This window comes from Castor canadensis, chromosome 2, assembly GCF_047511655.1.
Source record: "Castor canadensis chromosome 2, mCasCan1.hap1v2, whole genome shotgun sequence".
Lineage (NCBI taxonomy): Eukaryota > Metazoa > Chordata > Mammalia > Rodentia > Castoridae > Castor > Castor canadensis.
In genome coordinates this window covers 135,218,862-135,244,815 of record NC_133387.1, presented here as the reverse complement: position 1 = coordinate 135,244,815, position 25,954 = coordinate 135,218,862, and the positions used below count along the sequence as shown (strand labels likewise).

The 25,954-nt window shown below is 49.0% G+C and overlaps 1 protein-coding gene across 3 annotated transcripts; it reads left to right on the top strand.

Annotated features, from left to right (window-relative positions):
• The first annotated feature begins 343 nt into the window (after positions 1 to 343).
• Positions 344 to 17,082, top strand: Duox2 (dual oxidase 2). Of its 3 annotated transcripts, none has more exons than XM_020173507.2 (33): positions 344 to 413; positions 625 to 714; positions 967 to 1,131; positions 1,674 to 1,861; positions 1,962 to 2,163; positions 2,269 to 2,435; positions 2,842 to 2,902; positions 3,028 to 3,124; positions 3,772 to 3,862; positions 4,290 to 4,392; positions 5,027 to 5,190; positions 5,382 to 5,557; positions 5,773 to 5,891; positions 6,201 to 6,338; positions 6,558 to 6,671; positions 6,817 to 7,019; positions 7,314 to 7,499; positions 8,444 to 8,669; positions 8,754 to 8,847; positions 10,413 to 10,600; positions 11,091 to 11,160; positions 11,531 to 11,614; positions 12,106 to 12,284; positions 12,414 to 12,644; positions 12,825 to 12,924; positions 13,585 to 13,634; positions 13,878 to 14,005; positions 14,240 to 14,393; positions 15,355 to 15,587; positions 15,813 to 15,971; positions 16,272 to 16,427; positions 16,531 to 16,659; positions 16,932 to 17,082. In XM_020173507.2, exons 1-33 carry the CDS (start codon positions 344 to 346, stop codon positions 17,052 to 17,054), a joined length of 4,638 nt encoding a protein of 1,545 aa, XP_020029096.2. In that variant the 3' UTR covers positions 17,055 to 17,082. The 3 variants fall into 3 exon arrangements, with proteins under 3 accessions (XP_020029096.2, XP_020029097.2, XP_020029098.2); XM_020173508.2 differs by having other exon boundaries at positions 344 to 417; positions 629 to 714; XM_020173509.2 differs by lacking the exon at positions 11,531 to 11,614.
• The last annotated feature ends 8,872 nt before the right edge of the window (positions 17,083 to 25,954 follow it).

Sequence of the window (25,954 nt, the reverse complement as noted above, 5' to 3'; positions counted from 1 at the left end):
CCACCCTGGGGAAGAACTACCACCTGGGGTGGGGTGGGGTTCCAGGATTTTGGCCAGAACTCTGGAAGACTGAGCCAGTCCTGCGGGGGGTTTGACATGCCCCAAAGGACTTGTGCTGAGTGGGTTCCTGTAGTTAAGGTTAGTTCTCAGTCTGGTGGAGGGAGGTGAACAGCCTGACTCCAGAGCTACCAGTTATCCTAGGAAGAGTGGCATTCAGATGCCGGTCCTGGGTGATGCTTCTGACAGTTTTGCTTCAGAATTGGAAAAGCTCTTCCTCCAATGCCCACTATAGGAGAATGTGTCTCTCCCATGTCACTTCCCACCCCAAAACTGCAGGGACAGCATGCTGCCAGCAAGACCTGAGGCACTGATGCTCTTGGGAGCTCTGCTGACTGGACCCCTGACTCCAGCAGGTAAGTATCAAGTGCCCCAAGCTGAGAGTGTCACCCAGTATCCCCCTGGGAGTGTGGAAAGTGCAGGCAAGTGGTTCCTTTAAGCTGGAAGATCGGATTTGATCTCTACATAAGTCAGCCGGAGGGGAACCCCAGGGAGGCCACAACACCTTGGGTGAGCTTAGCCAGCTAGGAAGGGAAGGGCAGCTGGAGACGCTCTCTCTGCCTACAGGTAGCCAGGAAGCACTCTCACTGCCCTGGGAGGTGCAGCGCTATGATGGATGGTTCAACAATCTGAGGCACCATGAGCGGGGTGCTGCTGGTACGTCCAGGGGCCTGGGCCGGTGGAGGGCAGGGACGCAGCAGCCTTCTCTCGGAGAAGCAGTGGAGTGTGGGAGGAAGGAGCTCGAAGTCCGGCTGCCCATGCCCTACACTCAACGCACTCCTGGGCCACGCACTCTGGGAAGAAGGGGTCCTGTCAGTGAAGGTGGGGGTTTGAGAGAGGCTAAAGGTAAGGTTAGGAGCTTCTAGGGGACAAAGTGCTCTACAGATCCCGACCCGACGCTTTCTTCAGGTTCGCGGCTGCAGCGCCTAGTACCAGCCAATTACGCTGACGGCGTTTATCAGGCTCTGGAGGAGCCGCTGCTGCCCAACCCGCGCCGGCTGAGCAATGCCGCGGCTCGGGGCAGAGCCGGGCTGCCGTCGCTCCGCAACCGCACCGTGCTGGGGGTCTTCTTTGGTGAGTGCAAAAGAGGAGACCATTAAGTTGATCAGGGGCTCCGATCAGCGACTGAGGAAGAGGGACCCCGGGGACTCATGCAAGACCACTCCCTTCCAAGCAGCATTGCGAGTCTGCCTTCATCTTGGAAGGATTTGGGGTGTCGTTGTAGGGATACTTGTTCCCCTGATCTTTCTCTTATCCTTACAAAACCCAGGCGTGCCACTAGGCCCGCATTATATAGTCTTAGGAACGGAGTCTGTCACCGCCAGCTCTCCTCCTGATTGTAATGGCTTTATCACACAGAGAGAAGGGACTGACTTGGGAGAGTCCTTACATTAATTATATCATTTTGATTCTCACAACAACGTTAGGAGGTGGATGAGAGGATACTCTGTTTTCGTTTTGCGTATTAAAAAGTTGAGGCTCCCTGGGACTAAGCTACAGAGCTGGTGGCAGAGCTTGCTCTGTTTTTTGGCTCTGGAGAATTCTTGAAGGCCACTCTGGCCCATGGTAGGGCGGGACAGGACGGTTTGCCCACCGGTTTGCACCCCATCCCCCAGGCTACCACGTGCTCTCGGACGTGGTGAGTGTGGAAACACCAGGCTGCCCCGCCGAGTTCCTCAACATCCACATCCCTCCTGGAGACCCCGTGTTTGACCCTGACCAGCGCGGGGACGTGGTGCTGCCCTTCCAAAGAAGCCGCTGGGACCCTGAGACTGGACAGAGCCCCAGCAACCCCCGGGACCTGGTGAGGCGAGGCAGGAGGGCTGGACCTGGGGCCTGGGAGCTGGGGGGCACGGAGAGGCTCCCTGACCCCGCTCGGCCTCGGCCGCCCCGTGCCCTCGCAGACCAACCAGGTGACCGGCTGGCTGGACGGCAGCGCCATCTATGGCTCCTCGCACTCGTGGAGCGACGCGCTGCGCAGCTTCTCCGGAGGACAGCTGGCGTCAGGGTCCGACCCCGACTTCCCCCGGGACTCGCCGGCCTCCCTGCTCATGTGGACGGCGCCTGACCCCGCCACGGGCCAGGGCGGGACCCAGGGGCTGTACGGTGAGACCGGGCCCGCACAGGGGCTGGGGGTGGGGGGTCTACAAGGCTGGACTCCGCTTCTTCACGCCGGCTCATCTCCTGCCCTGCTCCCCCACGTCCATGCAGCCTTCGGGGCCCAGAGGGGCAACAGGGAGCCCTTCCTGCAGGCGCTGGGCCTGCTGTGGTTCCGCTACCACAACCTGTGGGCTCAGAAGCTGGCCCGGGAGCACCCGCACTGGGGGGACGAGGAGCTGTTCCAGCACGCGCGCAAGAGGGTCATCGCCACCTACCAGGTGGGCCGAACCGCCACCGGCTCCCCCCACGTCGGGTCCACGGGAGACCCCGCTGCCCCGCAGAGCTTCCCCATCCTCCACAGCCCCCGCCCAGAAACGCCCCTTCCCGGAACACGCCTCTCCCCAGAGAGCTAATGTCTAGGAAAAGCCCCTGTAAATGACCAGAGGCAACACGCTGTTTTCACTGGAGATTTTGCTTGTGATTGCAACTTAATGCCCACCCCTCGAATCTTCTCCTAGGGAGGAGGCACAGGCCTCATATTTGTTGCACCATTGCAAGATTGCACTGTTGCCTCTACCATGACTGCCCACTGCTTGCTCCTCATCTCTACACCTAATCCTTGGCGTGCTCCAATTTCTCCCTGACAGCTCAACCTATGTCCTCTCTCCCTTCTCTGATTCTCAGAACATCGCTCTGTATGAGTGGCTGCCCAGCTTCCTACAGAAAACGCCCCCTAAATATGCAGGTGAGAGTGAGGAGTTGAGTGGACATGGCTGAAGATCCATAGAGGAATGAAGACAGGTAGACCCATGTGATGCCAGTGTGTGGGGTTAAGGAGCCTATCTCCTTTATTGTCTGCTTTCTCTGCAGGGTACCACCCTTTCACCGACCCCAGCATCTCTCCTGAGTTTGTGGTGGCCTCTGAACAGTTCTTCTCCACTATGGTACCCCCTGGTGTCTACATGAGGTGAGGGAAGAGCTGGGGTCTGATGAGCACACCACACTAGACAGAGGCATTAAATGAATGACCTTGGGGATACCGCCTTTCACACACCTCCACAGTTTCACTGGAGAAGGAAAGCAGAATTTTGGGGAGCTGAAACAGGACCCTAGGGTGGAAGATTTGGTCTCCCCAGCTTTCCTAATGTCAGAATTTGGGTTGCTGAGTGTAGAATTTGTTCAGCAGCTGGGTCACCCTTTCTTCTTTCCCCACCCATGTGGACAAAGAGATAACTATATCTTTAAAAAAAAAATGTCACTGGGCTCTGGTGGCTCACGCCTGTATTCTTAGTCACTTAGGAGGCAGCGATCAGGAAGACCAGGGTTCAAATAGTTTGTGAAATCCTATCTCAAAAATATCCAACACAGAAAAGGGCTGGCAGAGTGGCTTAGGTGATGGAGTGCCTGCCTAGCAAGTATGAAGCCCTAAGATCAAACTCCAGTATCATCAAAAAAAAAAAATACATTGCCAAATCCCTGCTATGCTCAAGGAAGCTCATAGGCCACCCCTCCTCCCCCAATCCTGGCCAACCTCTACTGAGATGCTAACCTTACTCAACTTCATCTACCTTCTGCCCTGAATTCCCTTACCACATCCTGAATTCTCTATTTCAGAAACTCCAGCTGTCATTTCCAGAAAATCCTGAACAAGGGTTTTGGCAGCTCCCCAGCTATCAGAGTGTGCAACAGCTACTGGATCCGGGAGGTCAGTCTGGGGGTCAGAGTCAGGGTGTGGTGGGTCAAGGTCAGTCTCTTCACAAATGCTTGGAAAAGCAGTAATTTCTGCTCTTGACTGTTGGTGCTCCAGGTTGGTGGGAGATGAAGGGCAGAGAAAATTATCTGGGTACATTGCTCAAGAAAGTCTGGTAATAGCTGGGCACAGTAGCATGTGCCTTTAGTCCCGCTACTTACAGGGACTGAGGCAGGAGGATTGCTTGAGCCCAGGAGTTCAAGGCCAGCCTGGGCAACATAGTGAGACCTTGTCTCTTAAAAGACAGAGGAAGAAAGAAAGAGTTGGTCTAGGACTGGCTGAGGGCCTTTTGTCAACAGGTGCTTCAGTGGTCCAGGGTGAGAGGGACTGGGCTTTTGGAAGGAGCCCTACAGTCTATCTTGAGTGTATTGTTTACTTCCAGAACCCCAATCTGAAGAGTGCCCAGGAAGTGAATCAGCTGCTGCTGGGAATGGCCTCCCAGATTTCAGAACTAGAGGACAGAATAGTGGTTGAAGACCTAAGGGGTGAGTTCAGAGCTCGAAGGAGTGGGGGCCAGAGCCAGAAAACTGGGGATCCTTCCTGGTGAGTCAATAGGTAGACCTAGGGTACCCATGATGCAGAAACACAGATACATACACAGACTTCAAGTAATCATTAGGAGAAAATTAATTTTGAGCTTTTTTCCCTTAATTTGTTTTTTACTTTTGTGTAGGTTTATTTTATTTTATTTTATTTTATTGTGGTACTGAGGTTTGAACTCAGGGCCTCACACTTGCTAAGTAGGCACCCTATAGTATTGTTTTTAATTTAAATGAACTGTGAGTATGGAGGAGTGGGGGTGGTACCACAAACTCTTTGGTGTTCTCTAAAGGTTTTTACCCATCTCCATTTTGAAGTTGGGGAGGCATAGGGCAGGGAGTTTCTGCCTGGTGTCAAGAACCATCTTGAGTCTTAGAACAATTTTTTTGCCAGAAAAATTGCTCCTGATCCCACACAGTAACACTGGCCCCACACAAGACAAGGTCAATATTGGCCCAGGTCGCCTATGGAGGAGTGCTGAGAATTGGGGTGGGGGAGAGAGCTGACAGCTGGATATAAGCTCTCAGGGCAAAGCAGGGTTGGGAGGACTAAGTCTGAAGTCTGATCTCTCCTCCTCAGATTATTGGCCTGGCCCTGACAAGTTCTCCCGCACAGACTATGTGGCCAGTAGCATCCAACGTGGCCGAGACATGGGGCTGCCCAGCTATAGCCAGGCCTTGCTAGCCTTGGGTCTGGAGCCCCCAAAGAACTGGAGTGACCTCAGTTCCTACGTGGACCCCCAGGTCAGGAATAATAATGATAATAATGACAGTTAAAGTTTTCCTATGGCAATACCATTCAAATCCTTTATGTTAACTCATTTGAGTCACATAAGAATGTCATTAGGCAGATACTGTCAGTGTTCCTACTTTACCAATGACATTATTGGTGAGTCCACACACACATGTACTTGTTACCTGCCATGGTTTCCCAGGTGCTGCAAGCTACAGCTGCCTTGTACGACCAGGATCTATCCCGGCTAGAGCTACTGCTGGGTGGACTCTTAGAGAGCCACGGGGACCCAGGACCCTTGTTCAGCAACATTGTTCTCAACCAGTTTGTGCGGCTACGGGATGGCGACCGCTACTGGTTTGAGAATGTCAGGAATGGGTAAGACCTGTTTGGGCCCCACCTCAGCATTCACTTAGGCCTGGACACAGACCACCTGCCTGGCCCTAGACAGCCCCAGTCTTAATTCCAGCCAGCCTACTATACCCTTCCCATTCTCTCTAGGACTCTTTTCTCATCTGGGTGCTTGGGCCTGGAGCTGGTGGAGGCCCATATACTCTTCCCACTCCAACAACTCCTGTCTTTCCCCAACCTAGGCTGTTTTCTGAGGAGGAGATTTCAGAAATCAGAAACACTACCTTGCGGGATGTTCTGGTAGCTGTTACTAATATGAACCACAGTGTCCTGCAGCCCAATGTCTTTATCTGGCAGGACGGTGAGTGGCCTGGGAGAATGCAAGTGATAGTGTGAGGCATAATTGCTTGGAGCTCTCCAGGGAGACAGGAGCCTCTGTGTTAGACTGGGAGGTTTACATTAGGCAGGTTCCCACAATACAGGCTGGACTGGCATGTGGCCTATACCCTGAAGCCAATCTGGGGTGAATGCTGAGAGATAGGACATAGAATGGGACTTTAGGAGTTCCAGGGAGGTGGACCTGGGGAGGGTCTTTTCCAGGACAGAGAATGAGGCTTCCCCAGAGAGTGGGACCCGAGGACTTTGAAGTTTTCTGTGTCTTGTCCCCCAGGTGCACCCTGCCCGCAGCCCCAGCAGCTCACAACTGAGGGCTTGCCCAACTGTGTACCACTTACTGTGACTGACTATTTTGAGGGCAGTGGTGCTGGTTATGGCCTTGTCATCGTGGCTCTTTGCTGCTTCCCACTAGGTGAGCTTTTCATCCCCTCCCTATGTCTTTTCTTCTAACCTTCTCTTCCCCAAAGACTAGTCTAGTCCCTCATTACCTACTGTCCTGGGCATAGTACCTCCTGGGTATAGGTTGAGGCCAACCTCAGGGGGCCTTGGGAAGGGAGAAGCAGAAGCCAAAGCCTCCTTGAAGCTGTGGGCCAGGTGTTGTCTTCCTCATTGGCTCCTATGTCTCCTTCAGTGAGTCTGGTTGTTGCTGGGGTGGTGGCCTATTTCCGAAACCAAGAACGCAAGAAGCTACAAAAGAGAGGCAAAGAGAGTATGAAGAAGGAAGCAGTCAAAGATGGAGTGACAGGTGAGATGAGGCTGAGAGCGAGAGAGGAAGTGGGGGCTGGGGATCTGAGAGAAAGAATCAAATTACAGAGTGGGGAGAAAGCCAGAGTTCAGGGTGCCTGCTCAGACTCTGCTGAAACACTCTGCCCCAATCTTCCTTTCCCCAGCAATGGAGTGGCCAGGCCCCAAGGAAAGGAGCTATCCCATCACTATCCAGCTGCTTCCAGACAAGTATCTGCAGGTCCTGGACAGAAATCTCACTGTGCTCCGCACCATCCAGCTGCAGCCCCTGCAGCAGGTCAGCCTCATCCTATCCAGCAACTGCAGACGCCGTACTCTGCTGCTCAAGATCCCCAAGGAGTATGACCTGGTACAGCTCATCCTGCCTCATCTGCCTGGGCTTCTCGCACACATCTCTCTCACAAGCAAGTCCTCTCAGGCCATCCTATCCTCAGCCACAGAGCTCACCTATGAAGGCTGATGCTGGAGAGTGAGGCTCCTTTTGGGGTCCCCAGACTCATCTTGACTGCCTTAGGCCACTCATTTGGCCCCAGCTTGGATGGGCAGAGAAGCTTTTCTCTCCTTCCTTCAACCTGAGATCCTCTGAGGGGTGGGTGAACCAGAAGTTTGAGCTCCAAGCATGGCGGAATCTTTCTCCCACCAGGTGCTGCTGTTTAACACTGAAGAGGAGCGAGGCACCTTTGTGAAGCAACTGCAGGACCTCTGCATAAGTTGGACTCCAGGTCTCCATGTGACTGAGATGAGTGAAAGCGAGCTCTTCAGGAAGGCTGTGACCAAGCAGCAGCGGGAATGCATCCTGGAGATCTTCTTCAGACACCTTTTTGTTCAGGTGCCATGGCTTGTGCCTCCTAGAGATAGGCCCAGCCCAGGGGATGGGGCCAAGTGGGGCTGGAGAGGATCCCATGGGAGTGAACTAAGCTTCCACCTTGTGGTCTGGAGACAGACACCACTGGTTGGATCCTGGCTGTGCCACTTACTAGCTACATGACCTTAGGGAAGTCACACCATCTGGCCTTGTATTGCCATTTCTTCATCTATTAAACAGTGATCAAAATTTTATCCATCCCATTGTGTTGTTGAGAGGATCCAGTGAGATAGTATGCATGACAGATTCTCAAATGCTGGCCCCTGGACCAGGAGCATCAACCTCACCTGGGAACTTATTAGCTATGCAGATTCTCATGCCCCTCCCCAGACAGACTGAATGAAGAAGTCTGGGAGTGAGATCTCACAATCTGTGATATAACAAGGCTTCCAGGTTGAAAAACATTGTTCTGTACACAGAACAAGTACTTGGCACGTTCCAGACATTTAACTAATGGTAGTAGTATGTGACTTTTAAATTCTTTGCACATGGCATGCAGCCATGTGCAACAGGGCAGCACTGTTGGAATTGGCACGAGTATATACCCCCAGCCTCTTCCTGCCTGTGCATCAGGTCTATAACCAACATCTTCTGTCCGCAACATAGGCCTTTTCATTTTGCATTACCCAACTTTGCCCCCCACCCTTACTCTCCCCTTCCTGTCTCCCCCCTCCCCACCACCACCACACTGCCAGCACCATCTCCACTTTATGGTGCTTGGGTTTAGGAAGAAATGGAGGCCTGTTAGAGATTCACTTGAGAGTAGAGGCCCCAGTCAGGATTTCTAAGCATCACGAGCAGGGCTCAACATTTCTGCATTGAACCTTGGAAAGATGGGAACAGTCATTGATGCTTCCAGCCCAGCCTCACCTCCTTCTCCCCCTCCTTCTGTGGCTACCCAAGTGCAGGTGCTGGACATCAACCAGGCAGATGCAGGGACCCTGCCCATAGGCTCATCCCAAATGGTGCGGGAGGCCCTGACCTGCGAGCTGAGCAGGGCCGAGTTTGCTGAGTCTCTGGGCCTCAAGCCCCAAGATATGTTTGTGGAGTCCATGTTCTCTCTGGCCGACAAGGATGGCAATGGCTACCTGTCCTTCCGGGAGTTCCTGGACATCCTGGTGGTCTTCATGAAAGGTAGGGGGTCAGGGGATGGCAGGCCATCTGAGGAACCAGGGGTCTGTCAACTGAAAGTGGCCTATATTCCCTTTTCTCTGTCAGGTTCTCCAGAGGATAAGTCCCGGCTGATGTTCACCATGTATGACTTGGATGCAAATGGCTTACTCTCCAAGGAAGAATTCTTCACCATGATGCGGTATGGGGTGGGCCCTTAAAATCCTGGGACATCCTGATGGCTTAAACAGGAAAGCAGGTTAGGTCAAAGGAGGGCTGGCAAGGCAGCTAGGTGGCCATCTGTGTTCAGAGGGGAACATGGCATTCTAGACTTCCAGAACATTCAGCTTCAAATGTTTACCTGGCTAGTCCCCTGTCTTGAGTGGGGTCTATATCTGCACTTAAAAAAGGAGACAACTTAAAAAAAGGAACAAACAAAAAACACAACTCCAATGTGACCAACAGCAAAAGTTCACATAACCCCTTTGGATGTCTTTGGAATTTTGTGAATTCTCCCACTGCATGCCTAACCCAACACTTTACACAATGAAATAATACATGACCTTGGTAGCTCCTGTAGTATTAATCACCATGACAGCTGGGAGGAGAAACATGGGAAATTCCTCTGTATTCCAGCCCTTCTGTCCTCCTGCTTCTTAAGTCATTTCTGGTTTTGGTATCCTGCAAAAGATGAGCTTTGAGCATCTCAACTTCTCATTCTTGAAGACAATACTTCACCAACACAACCACTCTAATACCATCAGGGCACCTCTCTTGTTTGAATCGATTCCTCCACATTGACCTTGGCAAATAGCAGGCATTTGATACATAGCTCACCAAATAAGACAAAGTGAAATAAATAAGCAAATGAATATGGCAGCCCAGATTCTTTTAATGTTTCTATCCCTTGATGCCTTTCCATTGCTTTAAGCCTTCTTTTTACCTGCCACATCCCTCTTATAGTCCAGATACCCCAACTTGTCACAGGATTCTAAAAGAATAAAACTGACTGCAGTCTCTCTCTGGTTTGTCAGTGTACGCCTAGCCCTGGGCAGGGATTTAGGGAACCCCACCACCAGTGGCTGAGCTCCCCTACTATGTCCTATAACCCAGTGTGGGTCTTACCTCTGTGATGGTGCTTTTTAACATGATGGTGGTACTTGCTATGCCATGTGGGCTCAAGTCATTAACTGCTAAAACTGTGCAAACTTGTACGGTCTGGTTTTGTCCCAAGGCATAGCCTAAGAAGAATTGCCACTGCAGCTGCCATGGTGGGTACTATCAGACTGAGTGTGGAGACATTCCTTGTGCTCCAGGGTGTTGGCACAAGGAAGCAGCCACCATTGCATCTATTCGGCCCAGCCCCCTACCACCACTGCCTGGTGCCCTCACTGGTCCATGAAAATGGGAGCCCAGGGGTGGTGTGGGAATCTTTGACAGAAAAAAGTAGGTAGAGAGTGAATCACAAGAGAGGACCCTGCACATCCTGGACACATCCCTGCACTAAGTGGATGTTCATCCTTAGTTTAGATGACCCCACCACACACACATTAATTTAAGGGCTGCTTTCTCTAACTGGTCAAGGTCACTTTCAATTCTGTTCTGTCTTTTGAGCCTGTGGCCCTACCCCACCCAGCTTAATGTCAACTGCAGGCTGGATGAGCACCTCCTGGGTGCCATTAGGTAATCTGGAGCCTGCCCCACCCTATATCTGCCCAAGCCTGACCTCGCTGGGTGAAGGCTGCTCTGTGTCTGGTCCTCCCCCAGGTCCTTCATCGAGATCTCCAACAACTGCCTGTCCAAGGCCCAGCTGACCGAGGTGGTGGAGTCCATGTTCCGGGAGTCAGGCTTCCAGGACAAAGAGGAGCTGACATGGGAGGACTTCCACTTCATGCTGAGGGACCATGACAGTGAGCTCCGCTTCACGCAGCTCTGTGTCAAAGGTGGAGGCAGAGGTTTGTAAGAAATGGTCCTGTGGACAGGACCCAGGTCTTACTCTTCTCTGAGTTCTTAGTGCCTAGTACTGAGCTAGGCATGTGTATTTAGGGACATCATACACAGGTGTACAAGTTGTATACTGCACAAAGTTGTTCAGTGGGGTTAAGGGACAGGCTGCAATCCAGTCTACACACTGCTCAAAGTGCTGGGCCTTGGCCTTGAGTGAATGTGGCCAGAGGAGGAGACACTATTTTCTTTGCACAAAGGACAAACAGGGTTGCATCTGTCCAGAAGGTGCTCCTTTTTCTAAACTGCACAAAGTCGCCAGATTGTCTTTCCTGTGTACATTGGATGGTCAATGTGGAGAGAAGAGAACAGGGCTAGAACCAGAGATCTGGACATGACAAGTCACCAACAAGTGCCCTGACTGCCTTTCCAAAGGGGTGGGAGGAGAGGACCCACTGCCTTTGTGGGGAAGCCAGTCCAGCCTCTTGTTCTCCTTTCCAGGTGTTGGAGACATCTTTAAACCAAACACCAGCTGGAGAGTCTCATTCATCACTCGGACTCCTGAGGACCGGTATTCAGGAATAAGGCACTGGGAGATCTCCTTGGCTAGGTCCCCTGCAGAGAAAGGGAGGAAGTAGTGCTGACCAATCAGCTCCCAGAGTCAGATACTTGCTCTCTGAAAGTAGTTCTTATGCATGGTCCCTCCAGGCCCAAATTCAGCTGCCTCCCACACCCCATGCTTCTCAGGAACTTGGCCCTCTCCCTGCCACTTCATGCCAGTTGTCCTACAGAACAGATGAGCACATGAGAGTCACTCATTCTGCCTTGCCCCCTGCCTGGCTCCATGATCTACCCCCTGCCTCCACCCCAACCTTTGACTTAGCAGTTCTTCTCCTGAATCCAAAGCCAGGGGTAAACAGGATCCTTTTTCTTTTTCTCAGCTCCTGCCCCCAGGAACTGGTGCTCCCTGCCTCCAAAGCCCCAGAGCTTGGAGGTCCTGGGCTAAAGAAGAGATTTGGCAAAAAGTGAGTGCTTCCCTGATCTCTGAGCACAAAGACGTCTCAGGGTCTCTGGGCTCATACCTTTTTGACTTAGAGGGACCATCCTAGATCTCACTGGGGCTAGAGTATCAAATGACCTTTCATCCTCTCTCAGCCTCTGCACCCCATTCTTCGGGGCCCTGGCTCAGAGCAGCCCCATGATGGTAGTAAGTAAGGGGGTCTCTCCTGGCTCCTGCTGACTTGGGCATGGCAGTGGGCCTGTGTGGGGAGTAGGAGGAGAAAAGGACAGACCAAATGGTGAGGAGGAGGTGAAGACATGGGGAGACTCAAGAGGGGATGGACGGAGCAAGTAGGAATGCAGGTAAAGAGTTGGGAGAGTGAGAGTCTGCCTTTCTTCCTTTTTCTGTTGTGGCCCATCCTGTCCCTGCAAGGTCATCAGGTCCCCTTTAATGGGTAGCATAAGGGAAAGGTCAAAGAGCCCTTCCTCACCAGTGCTCTGCCTCCCACTGTTACAGGGCAGCGGGGCCCCCTGCCCGGCTCTACACAGAGGCACTGCAGGAGAAGATGCAGCGGGGCCTCCTGGCTCAGAAGCTACAGCAGTTCAAGCGCTTTGTGGAGAATTACCGGCGCCACATTGTGTGTGCCACAATCTTCTCAGCCATCTGTGTGGGCCTGTTTGCAGAGCGCTCCTACTGTAAGAGTCTGAGCTGGGGGCAGGGGGCAGGGGGCAGGCCCTGACCCTCAGGGAGGAGTAGAGAACCCTCTTGATTGTCAAGGCATCCTGACTTGGGCTGAGGACCCTGCCTCTTGTGCTGTGCCCCAGATTACGCCTTTGCCTCACCACCCACGGACATTGAAGAGACCACCTATGTGGGCATCATCCTCTCACGTGGCACAGCAGCCAGCGTCTCCTTCATGTTCTCCTACATGCTGCTCACCATGTGCCGCAACCTCATCACCTTCCTGCGGGAGACCTTCCTCAACCGCTACATTCCCTTCGATGCTGCCGTGGACTTCCATCGCTGGATCGCCATGGGGGCTGTTCTCCTGGCCAGTACGTGGTTCCTGGAATTCTCCATTTGCTACAGCTCCCTGGGTCTAGCTATGAGGGAAGTAGTAAGGAGACTAGAGCTCCTTAGACCTCTGTCTGTCCTCCTTGTGCCTCTTCTCTCTCACTTGGGGCTGGAGAAGGAGTCAGTCCTGGTTGACATCTCTGACATGATCTCTCTTTCAGTTTTGCATAGTGCTGGCCATGTCGTCAATTTCTACATCTTCTCAGTCAGTCCCCTCAGCCTGATGGCCTGCGTATTTCCCAACGTCTTTGTGAATGATGGGTCAGTTCTGGGGAAGGTGCCCTCCTGGGTCTCCTGTGTGAGTCTAAGGATACAATAGAAAAGAAACAGATGGCCATAGACACTCAGCTCCTCACTGAGTAAAGATGCAAAGCTAGCCCTCTTGGGGAAGCAGGAAAAGTGATCTTGCCCTCAGGAAGGAAGATGGTTATGATTGGTCAGGGAAAGTGTTTAGGAGAAGTTGGAGACTCTTATTCCATATATACCTGGCACACAGATTGCCATCTCAGCTTACCATTCATCCACTAAGTGAACATTTATGGATCATGTCCTAGCTGTCCAGAGTAGGGATGTCAAGATGCATGTGGTTGTTCAACTTATTGAGTATATACTGTGTGCCTGGTGTTGCTGTGGGTCTAGGGATAGAGCAATAAAAAATAATGGATCAAATATTCAAGAAAGCAGGAGTCAATTGCAGAAAGAGAGTTTCAGAGAACACGGGAAAAGAATTGCTGAGGGTGCAAAGGGTAGGATCCTGGCTGCCATGTTCTTTGGAAGGATCCCTTGGCCATCTGGTTGAGGGCTTAGTAATCCCAACAGTCAAAGCCAATAGGAAGAGAGTCAGACTGTTCAAACTGTGATGTGACTGTGGTGGAGCCCCTCCTGCCCCAGCCACAGGCTCAGTGTGCCTTTGCTCCACAGATCCAAGCTTCCCCAGAAGTTCTACTGGTGGTTCTTTGAGACCATTCCAGGTAGGATCTGAGGGTTCTGTCTGAGGATCTCTGCTTTGCCTCCATCTCCCTAAAAACATACTGGTCTATAGTGGCCACCAAGTCCCTATCTAGCCTGCTGGAGAAGCCCCAGTCCAGCCTGTCCAGGCAAGCTGTTCTGGGGCCCTGAAGAGATGGGAGAGGAAGGATAGTGACATGGGGGAATGCTCTGTTGTAGTTTCAGCCCAGCAAGACTACTTGCTAACCCTGTCCTCCTTCCACAAGGTATGACAGGGGTTCTGCTGCTCCTGGTCCTAGCCATCATGTACGTCTTTGCCTCCCATTACTTCCGCCGCCACAGCTTCCGGGGCTTCTGGCTGACCCACCACCTCTACGTTGTGCTGTATGCTCTGGTAAGGGACTTCTCTGATCAAGGCCAGGACATGGAGGAGGTTACTTAGGATGGGAGCTGGGGATAAAGGAGAGAGCAGGAAGAATTAGGCCCAGGATCTCAGACTGAGTCCCTGAAATCTGAGACCCCAGACTCCAGCCTATGCCAACCCAGTTTAGGCCTTGTGCCTAGGCAAGAAGGGTGCAGAACAGGAGCCTGGCTGGGCCTGGGCTATACTAACTGTCCATGTCTCCAGCTCATCATCCACGGCAGCTTTGCTCTGATTCAACTGCCCAGTTTCCATATCTACTTCCTGGTCCCACTGATTATCTATGCGGTGGACAAGCTGGTGAGCCTGAGCCGGAAGAAGGTAGAGATCAATGTGGTGAAGGCGGAGCTGCTGCCTTCAGGTATGGCCTGGCCTGACCCAGGTGGGGATCACCAGAGGTCACCTCCTCAGACCTGGGGGAATCTCATCAGGCCTCCTTATCCCTATCACTGCCTCTGACACCATCATGGGGCAGAAATGCAGCTGTAGGGAGGGGAATGATTAGCTCCCAGAATTCTTGGCGGCAGTGAGAAGTGACCATGGGAAGAGGTGGCTGAAAGTAATGGAGAGGGGCTTGAGGATGAGGAAGATCCCCTCGTGTGTGAACTGGGTATGGGGGAGTGCAGGGCAGGGACCCATATGTCCTTCACTTGGAGCCACCCCATCAGACACCAAAAAAATGGCTTTGATTGCCAGGCAACTGTTGAGTCCAAGTTAGCCAAAGTGGGGATTCAATTCAGTGTGGAGGATGGCAGAAGATGATTTTAGGTGTCACAGGATTGTCTAATCTTCCGGACTTTAATTTTTCTCCAATCAAGATTGCATAATAACAAAGTCTGAGTGGTATTAGTATGTTTTGTACTCACCTGCTGATACCCTTTTTCAATATAGATTGGCAGGCCTGAGGCTCAGCTATGGTCTAGTATCCAGCTAAGATTCAGTAACAAAACATTGTTTTGAGGGTGGGCAGATCTGACCCAGCACAAAAGTCATCCTCAGATCAGGGAGTCTTGGTAAACAATGAAGTATTCCTGAGGAGCTCTAGGTCCCTCTATCCTACAGGCTGGGATTCAGGGCATGGGTATGAGGCTTGGGCCCTTTATTTGAAGAAGAGAGAGGCTGGATCGGGGAGCAGAGAAACCAAACCCTTGTGATAGCCAGGAAACAGAAGAGACCCTCCCACTCCCAGCCCTGGGAGCTCATTTGCCCAGACACCGTAACCGTGTAATATTTCCCTGGTCCTCAGAAGGAAGCTGCCTGCTGTCAGGTACTAGGAGTAGACCTTCTTCTGATCTATGCTCTTCCCTGCCCATGACACCCAGGAGTGACCCACCTGCAGTTCCAGCGGCCCCAGGACTTTGAGTACAAGTCGGGACAGTGGGTGAGGATCGCCTGCCTGGCTCTGGGAACCAACGAGTACCACCCCTTCACACTGACCTCTGCACCCCATGAGGACACTCTCAGCCTGCACATCCGGGCTGTGGGGCCCTGGACTACTCGCCTGAGGGAGATCTACTCACCTCCAACAGGAAAAGGCTCTATTAGATTCCCAAAGGTACCCATCACTGGGAACCCCATTTTTGGGCCTCTGGCATTGGCAAAGGTCCCTGTTTCCCCTGCCTAGGTGCTCCAACCACTCCAAGGCCAGGCTGGGAGAAGCAGGGTGCCCTAGAGGAAAAGAAGCTAAGATGCTCTGTCTCTTCCCTCTGTTGGCCCCTGCCCGCATTTCTGGCCTTAGATTTGGTGCAGGGTCAGTGTCATCTCCCCCTTCTCTTGGCAGCTGTACCTCGATGGACCATTTGGAGAAGGTCACCAGGAATGGCATAAATTTGAGGTGTCGGTGCTGGTGGGAGGAGGCATCGGGGTCACTCCCTTTGCCTCCATCCTCAAAGACCTGGTCTTCAAATCAACTGTGGGCAGCCAAGTGGTCTGTAAAAAGGTAAACATCTCTCCTCCATTCTTGAAATGGGAACAGGCAGCCTGTTGGTGTCCTAACCTCACAGCAGATGTGCATGAGGTAAAACTGCTGGCTCCCAGGCACTGAGTCTTCAGGGGCCATTCATACCCAGTTGTCCAGATGCCAGATTTTGAGGGGTATAGCCAGAAGAGTCCCTGCTGGGATCCACCCACTGGAAGCATGGGATTGGGCTGGTGGGGCCTCCCAGTCTCTCAGGTGAAGGTACCTGAGATGTACTGAGTCTGAGCTGTGCTGGTCCTGAGCTCTGGCATGTGTCCCCAGATCTACTTCATCTGGGTGACGAGGACCCAGCGACAGTTCGAGTGGCTGGCTGACATCATCCGGGAGGTGGAGGAGAATGACTGCCAGAACCTGGTGTCTGTGCACATCTATATCACACAGCTGGCTGAGAAGTTTGATCTCAGGACTACCATGCTGGTAGGTCAGAGCCAGCCAGGCAGAACAGGTGGGCACTGTTACGAACTAGGAGTTGACCCTGGTAGTGCCTGGCTGTGACTTTTCTCCATCTCCCCCTCTTCAGTACATCTGTGAGCGGCACTTCCAGAAGGTACTGAACCGGAGTCTGTTCACTGGCCTGCGCTCTGTCACCCACTTTGGCCGCCCCCCCTTCGTGCTCTTCTTCAACTCCCTGCAGGAGGTCCACCCACAGGTGAGACCCTGGGACTCTGGTCTTGCCCTGCCAGGATATTTTGACCCTCAAATACCCTGCAGCTCCATCCTGGGCAGAGAACCCCAACCCTGGCCCTAGGATAGGATCAAGTGTTATAGAAGGACTTAAATGTCCTCCCACAACTCAAGCCTCCTCCTCAAGGTCCAGGAGAGAACTCTGGTCATCCTAGCCAGACCGGAGAATCTGCTTTTCTTGGGAAGTGAGCATCCCAAGATTCCAGGCCTCTCTTTTTCTTGACAATCACCTGACAGGTGCACAAGATTGGAGTGTTCAGCTGCGGCCCTCCAGGGATGACCAAGAATGTAGAGAAAGCCTGTCAGCTCATCAACAGGCAGGACCGAGCCCACTTCATGCACCACTATGAGAACTTCTAAGCCTGCCCTCCCTGGTTCCTGCTTCCAGTGTCCTGCCCATTCTTTGTGGATCTAAGCTGCCCAGAAATTAACTACCACCAGCTAGGCGTGGAGGTTCACACCCGTAATCTCAGCACTTGGAAGGCCAAAGTAGGAGGATTGCAAATTTGAGGCCAGCTTGGGCCCTGTCTCCAAAAAAAAGAATTCTAAGTTGCTGTCAATTTCTCTTCCACCAGAGAGCTGGAAGAGCCCCTCTCTCATTGCACCCTCGATCCCATGATTTGGAAAGATAGAGACCATCCCCTACCTCATCTCAAGCTCAAATTAGATAAGTGAAAAAAGGACAGTTTTTGCTTGTGACAAAGAGATGGAAAGGAGATGGAGATGGAAAGGTACAACAGTCACTTTGATAGCTCCCCATTTCTGTTTTCCTCTATGAAATTGGTGTATTACTCTGGCATATACTTGGCCAAGGCATTTGAGGGAGGAGATCGGGATACCTCTGAGTGAGAATCTTCTCCAAGACCAGCTCAGAAGCCGTGGAACTGAGAGTCTGCATAACACAACTGCCTCAACTTAATCTCTGGCCTTTTTCCTCCACCTCCAAAGAGGAACAGCTCAGCCTCGGCTTTCTGCCCCTAGAGGCTCAGGAGCCTTGAGGAGACACCAGGGAGCAAAGATGCCTCCTAATGTCAGCCAGTGGTATCCTCTGCACTGACCCCTTGGCAGGCCCCTTTCTGAGCTCACTGGAGCAGTCACTGGTCTTTAGGACAAAGGGAGTCCAGCCTCTCTGCCAGATCTCCAGAACATCCTCTCAGCACCCCAGTTCCATGGAGTTAAGGGACCAGCCATTCCTGTTTGCCCTGGGCTCTCCCACTTTTTAGCACTGGAAATCTCTTGTCCCAGGCAGATCAGGTCACCTGATCATATTACACAGAAGCCAGTCTGGGATCTCACCTCTACTCTCATTAAGACCCTTCCTTTTCCTTCTTTACCTGGACTTTTTCCTTAAAAAAAATTATTTCCTTAAAATGTTTTAAATTGAGGTATATTTGCATACAGTAAGGTGTACAATTTTTTTTTTTGGAAGTACTGGGGTTTGAATTCAGGGCCTTGTGCTTGCTAGGCAGATGCTCCACCACTTAAGCTACACCCCCAGTCCTTTTTTCCTTTACTTATTTTTTTTAATAGGATATTGAAATTTTGCTCTTCCTACCTCTGCCTCTTGAGTAGCACAACCACTCCTGACTTGTTCTTTGAGCTAAGGTCTCACTTTTTTTTTTTTTTTTTTTGCCTGGTTTGGCTTAAACTATCATTCTCCTATCTCAGCCTCCCAAGTAGATGGGACCTTACGGGTGTGAACCACTGTGCCTAGCCCAAGGTGTACAAATATTGACGTAACCATGCAGATGTTACCCCAGGTTCAGATATAAAACATTTCAACATTTCCATAACCCCAGAAACTTCCTTCATACCTTCCTTTAGTCAGTCTCACTCCAGCTCCTGGAAGCAACTGCTAATGTGACTTCTGTCACTATAGTTTAGATCATACTGCATGTACTATTTTTGGCCTGGCCTCTTTTACTCACTACAATGCCTTTGTGATTCATTCATGATGTTGTGTCTATCAGTAGTTTGTCCCTTTTAATTGCTGAGTAATATTCCATTGTAGAGATGTATACTGTTTATCCATTCTTCTGTTGATAAATGTGTGGGTTGTTTCTGGGTTTTAGTGACTGTGAATAAAGCTACTCTGAAGATTCTTACACCTATCTTTTGGTGAAGCCCAATGTACTCATTTTTCTTTAGTATATATCTAGGAGTGGCATTACTGAGTCACAGAGTGCACCAATTTAGGAACACCATCATGCCTCTGGCCTCTAACCCTCCTGCCCTTACCAAGTGGACACCAGTCCTTAAACCTGACCTCCAACCCCAAAATCTTTAGTCCCAAATCTGACTCATTGGTGTCTTCTCATTCCTTCCTAAAATCTGCTCAAAACACTTACCTGCCCCATCCTAATTCACATGTCCTTGCTAGACTGGAGGATGGCGTAAATGTGGCTGCTGTGATCATTGCTGACACTCTCCTCAGCCCTCTCCTTCCCTCATGCTAGGGAAGGTCTCCTGAAGATTCTGTGATCACTAGAGATGCATCCAACCAATTCTTGCCCTTCCCCATGCAATGCCAAGTGCATGTCATTGTGATCTTGAGTAATCTTGGGTGGCATTCACATGTCTGGTCTCAGTCCTGTAGATATCAACCCTGGGCATGGATCCATATGACCAGGCTGCTGTGCTGAACACTGTGTGGATTTCCAGAAAGTCATGAGCGAGTGGGATAAAACTCAAGGACTCACAGTGATGATAGAACTGTCTTCCTTTTTTTTTTATATAGTTTTTATATTTACTCACATGTGTACACATTGTTTGGGCCTCCTCCCCCCACCCCCAGAACTATCTTCAACTTGGCCATTTTCTAAGACCCTACCCTAATCCCTCCCTGGAGGCTTGAGCAGTGGGTCAAAAGGCAGGATCAGGCAGCCAGCAGGCGATGCACACTTCGCTTGAAAAAATGAAGTCATCAGCTGCAAGGGGGTGAAAATGTTAACTCTGGAAAATATGAAAACAAGGGAGGCTATAAACATTTCCCAGAGAAAGGGGACTGGGGGAGGATGACTCAGAAGCAATTCATGGAAGTGTTTAAACAAACAGTCCAAAAGAGAGAAAGCCTTCTCTACTCTGGGTTACAGATGTTGGTCTTAGGCCCTGGGACAAAGACCAACCCAAGCCCTGCCTCAGGGGACAGGGATGAGGATGAGCCTGAAAGAGAGATGGAAAAGAAATAGGTAGGATAGGTGGGTAATGGGCCTTGGGGATGGAGAACATGAGGATGGCTAGGCTTTGGGGTCAGGTGAGAAGGGAGTAGATGAGTACAGAGGGGCTGGAGCTGTAGGTAAGAAACGAAGGCTCAATCATTGCTTCTTTCCCACCTTTCCAGTCCTGACTTCTGCCCCTTGAGAAGGTTGACAAGGCGTGGTATTCTGCCTACGTTCTTGCTAAGACCTTTTGAGTCAGAAGAACCAATCCAGCTAGCACTTAAGAGTGAGGGCTCTTGAGTCAAATTTGGTTTGAATCCAAGCTAGGTGACCTTGAGCAAACAAAGGAAGTTTGTGGGGCCTCAGTGTTTTCCTCCACAAAATGCGGCTATCATCAGTATCTGCTTCATAAGGTTTGGGAAATCTAGTGAAATAATTCAACTCAATCAAGAAATACATGCCGGCCATTGTTATGTCCTCAGCACAGACCCAGCTCCTGTGGAACTTGCATGAAATTGCAAGCAAACAAACTAGAAAAAAAGAAGAAGGAGAGGAAGATTCGAGATAAGTGCTTTGAAGATAGTAAAATGGTAGTGATGGAGGGAGCTTTAGAAAAGATAAAGAAGAGAAGACCCCTATGGTGACAATAAGAATATAATGATCTATAGGCACAGAGCTTGCTGTGTGCTCAGTGCTGTTATAAGGCTTGAAAGGTACTAACTCCTTAGTCTTTAGAATAAGTTGTGAGGTAAGCATGACCAGTATCCCCTCTTACAGCTAAGGAAACTGAAACGCAAAGAAGTATGAACAGTTTGCTCAAAGTTACCCAGAATGTAAGTGAGAGGACTAGATTTGAACCCAGAAAGTTTAACCAGAAACCACTCCCTTAACTAGCCTGCCTCTCAAATGCAGGTGCAAGTACTCAGGCAAAGATATACGGACAGCCCTTAACTGTGCCTGGCACCTAGCAATATTGTCCTTAGTGTTACTAATTCTAAGAGAAGTTGTGGCTCTGAAGGCCCAACTCCATATTCTGAGGAGTTTTGAGAAGCTTGAGTGGTGGTAAATGACTTATTCTTAGTCCAGGCCTGTCCCTTGTCATCTCCCCAGGTGCCCACTCATTCCCTCTGTGTCCCACCAGGATCTGGCTCTGTAAAGGAGGAGAGAGAAGCCTGTCCTGCTTCTTCTCCCAGTGATAGCCAACCCCCACCTCATCTGGAAGTCATTCAATAATCCTGGTCTGGCTTGCAATGGAAGGTGACAAGGTGAGCAGTCCCCAACCCTGTGTAGATCTCAAGAAGCTGTAAAAGGGCCTGGGACTCTCCCCAATTGACTTCACAGAAATCCTTATTCGTCCTGGACAGGGCCCTCAGGTGAACTGTAACACAAAGGCACTCCCTCCTCTGAGAGTGAGAGGTTAGTGGTGGGGTTTTAGCACTGAATGCTGCATTCAGGGAACCCAGGCTTTGTTTTCACCCCTACTAATAAAATCTCTATGTGATCTAAGGGAAGTCACCTGAGTTCTCTGGGCTTCAATTTTCTCACCAAGAAAATAGAGGAACTAGGCTAAGACTCCTTCCAAACCTAAAATTTCACTCTTCTCTTCTGCATTCATTGTCTCAAATGAACACAAGTTGGATTTTTGGAAAACAGCTTCATTGGCCTTTAATTCAGGTTAAATGATCTATAGGAATAAAACTAACATTTATGGATTTACGTTGTGTTTCATCCTGTAATACATTAACATAAATTGACTCATCTCATTCTCATGATAATTCTTTGGAAGAGGTACTATTGTCAGCACTTAGTCAAGGAGGCACACGGGTAGCCAGCTAATAACAGGAAAAGTCAGGACTTGAACCCAGGTCTTATGATATTTCAGAGTTTTTGTCCTTTCTATCCTGATACCTCTAAAAAACTAGAAAGGCAAGGAGGACAAAAAGCAATCCAACATTTTCATCATTCGTTTTCCGTTATTAATTGTTCTGATGGTACTTATTGAATAACTGCTGTGAACACAAGGTCATACCAGGTCCAAAAGACCCGAAAGGAATACAGTCCTCCAGAAGCCAGCTCTGGGGAGAAAGTACAGTAACAGGCCAGTGTAGTTCTTGCTTAATGTCCTCTTTCCTGTTATGCTACAAGCTCTGGAGGGTGGACCTCTGCCTTTACTGTTCATTGCCACTTCTCCACGTTTTAGAGTAGTGGTAGGCACAAGGCAAATTCTCATGGGCTATTAGGTGAATAAGTCATATTATGTGATAAGCAATTGTTAAAATGCCAAGATGAGTGAGAGATCTGGGGGGGCCCAAGGAGTGCAGAAAGAGTCCTTGGAGGAGGGAGATTTTGAGCTTTAAGAAGCTTCATTGTACAAATTCACATTCTACTGATCCAGACTTGAGCTACTTCCCTCTTCCACCACCAAATTTTCCTAGAGATGGCACCTTCAGAAAGAAGGAACATTTCTGGATTCCTAGTACCTTTGGATCTGCCAATATCCCACATGTTCTTTACTTCCTCTGAGCTGTAATCCTGGTGAATGGTTGTCCCTTCAGCATACCACTTTCTACAAAATAAGTCTCACCCGGCCAGGATTTGGGACACTTTTGGATGGCATGGACTTTGGGGAAATGTGATACCAGATGGGGAGAGGAGGCCAATAGAGCCTAGTTCTCTGCGAGACAGAAATCTCATTACATGGTTTGGTTGAAAGAGAGGATAGGCAAGAAAATAGTAATGGAGATCAACTCTGAGTCAGGCCCAGGGCCAGGTTCCCTGTTATGCTCTCTCGGCTGAGTCTCTCAGCTGCCCCGTAAGACAGCCGTGATAGCCTGGGTGTCCAGCAGTGAAAGAATGGTTAAGTAAACTTCACGGCCAGATGGAATATCACATAAGGATTTACAGTGGAAATTACCACATGGGAAATCTCATAGTCAGGAAATTTGCAAAATATCTTAAGAGTCTTCAAATGATTGAGCTCTCATTTTCACTAGCTCCTCCTGTAAGGAACCTACCTTAGGCATACAACCAGAAATGTACACAAATACTGGTTTTTATAGCAGAAAATGCACCAAAATGGTAAAAGTGGTTATTTCTAAGTGATGATATGATTTATCTTATTTTTCCTCTTTATATATTGTTCAGAAAGATAAAATATTCAAAGTAAGAGGGGGAAAAATATCAAAAATGGATTTTGGTCCAAACTAAAGTCTTTGGGAAAACCACAATCAGAAAACATTTGTAATACAGGTGTGGTGCTGCATGTCTGTGATCCCAGCACTTGGAGGCTGAGGCAGAAGCATCTCAAGATCAGCCCAGGCTACATAATGAGACCCTGTTAAGAGAGAGAGAGAGAAAGAAAGAAAGAAGAAGGAGGAGGAGGAAGAGGAAGAGGAAAAAAGAGGAGGAGGAGGAAGAAGAAGAGAAAGGGAGAAAGGAAGGAAGGAAGGAGGGAGGAAGGAAGGAAGGAAGGAAGGAAAGAAGGAAGGAAGGAAGGGAAGAGGGGAAGAGATGGAGGAGGAGAGAGGGAGGGAAAAAAGGTTGCAAATATCACAATGAAACTCCTTTGTTCAATTAATTTATGCTGATAAAAAATTAAAAGGAAACAGATTTTGTAAGGATATAAAAATGGTTAAGATTTATCATTATGGGAAGTGGGGACGTAGCTCAGTGGTGGAGTGCTTGCCTGTCATTTATATATATATATATATATATACATATATATATATCTTTGTGTGTGTGTGTATATATATATATATATATATATATATACAAAGAAATATATATTTCTTTGTATATATATATATATATATACAAAGAAATCTGTTGGATTTATAATAGCAAAATATTGGAAGAAATCATGGTGTATGATTGTAAATGGTATAACAGTGGATGTTAAATGTGTTTATTTTATTGATGGTACTGGGATTTGAGTTCAGGACTTCATGCTTCCTAGGCAGGTGCCCTACCACTTGAGCCATGCCCCCAGCCCTTTTTGCTTTAGTTATCTTTTGGATAGGGTCTCACGTTTATGCCCTGCCAGCCTGGACAATGATCTTGCTATTTATTTTTTGCACATAGCTGGGATGACAGGCACATGCCATTGCACCCCATTTTTTTCTTGTTTGGTTGAGGTGGGGTCTCACTCTCACAATTGTTTTGCCCAGGCTGGCCTGGAGCCACAATCCTCCCACTCTCCACTTCCCAAGTAGCTAGGATTACAAGATGTGAGCCACTGCACCTGGCTATATTAATTATGTTTATTAAACAAGTGGACACTTCACTTCAGCATCAATATTCAAGGGTTTTTATTTTGTTGAGACAGGGTCTCACTATATAGCCCAGCCCTTGGACCACAGCCCTCCTACCTATGCCTCCCGTGTTGCTGGGATGGTAGGCGTGTGCCACCATGCCCAGATTATTTGGGAGTCTTTCTGACTTTTTACCTGGCCTGGCCTCAAACCGTGCTGCTAAGTAGGGACTCTGTTCTTCAGCTGAGTTTAAATTCCATTATAGAGGAGAACAAATAATTAGCAAAGCCAAGAATACTAGCACAGAAGGTCTAAACAGAGCCAAATTAAGCAAAGTTATTTATAGTGCAACACACCCCCAACTCCACTGTGTAGTGAGGTCACCAAGACTATCATGAAGAAACTACAGTGTCATTATGGTTGAGGGAATAGCCTCTGGGGCCACCAGCCTGGAGCTCAAACCATGTTGTGCCAGTTATCTTTATTCAGGTTCCATTACTGCGCTGAGCCTCAATTTCCTACCAAATGTGAAGGTAAAATGATACAATGCTTGTAAAGCTCAGAGAGCAACATGATCCTTTGTGACATCTCCCTGTGTATCTACTTACCAACTCTGAATTCAGAAACGCAGTTAAATAAGATCAAACAAATATGGGGGTAGTACTTGGTGAGTGGTTGAGGGGGAGAGAAAGAGATTTTTTTTTCAATTTGGGCTTTAATAAAGTTGTTTCTGTTTCCCTTTATGATTTTGTTTTAGCATTTTTTACATGTTTATTACCATATGATAGTTATACAGGGGAGTTCCTGTATATATTTCCATATGTGCATGTATTATACCCCAGTTTGGTTCATCCCCTCTATTATTCTCCCTCCTTCTCCATTCCCCTTCTTAAAATAACTTCAACATGTCTCAATGTTCCATATTCATACAGATATTAGAAGTTCATCAGCCATATTCACTTTCCTTTACCCTCTTCATTTACCCTCCTCCTCCCACTGCTGTCCTCCCCTTAACGTGGCCTGTTTTACATTCCCGACCTTCATTGATTAGGTATCTGTTCATTGTTCAGTGGGGATTTTGCTTTGGTATTTTGCCTTTAAATATATTGTCTTGTTCCTGCACAGATGTGATGTATTTTGTTATTATTCACTCTTATTCGTTTCTTCTTTTCTTCCTCCCTTAGTCTCCTCTTAAAGTCCTACTTTTGGAAATATGTTCTGTATGTATTTCTATGTATATATGATAATGCTTGCATTTGTATTAGATATATTTTTTACAGATGAGTGAAAACATGCAAACCTGGCTAACTTCTAGTTCCATCCACTTATCTGGGAATGACAAAATTTCATTCTTCTTCATGGGCAAATAAAATTCCATTGTATATAAATGCCACATTTTCTTAATTCATTCATCAATTGTAGGTCATGCCCCACCACTGACGAATGGATTAAGAAAATGTGGTATTCAAACTCTAAAGTTGATACAGGAAAGAGTAGGAAATACTCTGGAGTTAGTAGGTATAGGCAAGAACTTTCTCAACGAAACCCCAGCAGCACAGCAACTAAGAGACAGCATAGATAAATGGGACCTCATAAAACTAAAAAGCTTCTGTTCATCAAAAGAAATGGTCTCTAAACTGAAGAGAACACCCACAGAGTGGGAGAAAATATTTGCCAGCTATATATCAGACAAAGGACTGATAACCAGAATATATAGGGAACTTAAAAAACTAAATTCTCCCAAAACTAGTGAACCAATAAAGAAATGGGCAAGTGAACCAAACAGAACTTTCTCAAAAGAAGAAATTCAAATGGCCAAAAAACACATGAAAAAATGCTCACTATCTCTAGC

Bases quoted from the DNA above. Each gene is read 5' to 3' on its own strand.
- Duox2 (XM_020173507.2), top strand. From the start codon at position 344: ATGCTGCCAGCAAGACCTGAGGCACTGATGCTCTTGGGAGCTCTGCTG. The intron at 5,892-6,200 runs GTGAGTGGCCTG...CTTGTCCCCCAG, and splicing joins TGTCTTTATCTGGCAGGACG to GTGCACCCTGCCCGCAGCCC. The intron at 16,428-16,530 runs GTAGGTCAGAGC...CCCCCTCTTCAG, and splicing joins ATCTCAGGACTACCATGCTG to TACATCTGTGAGCGGCACTT.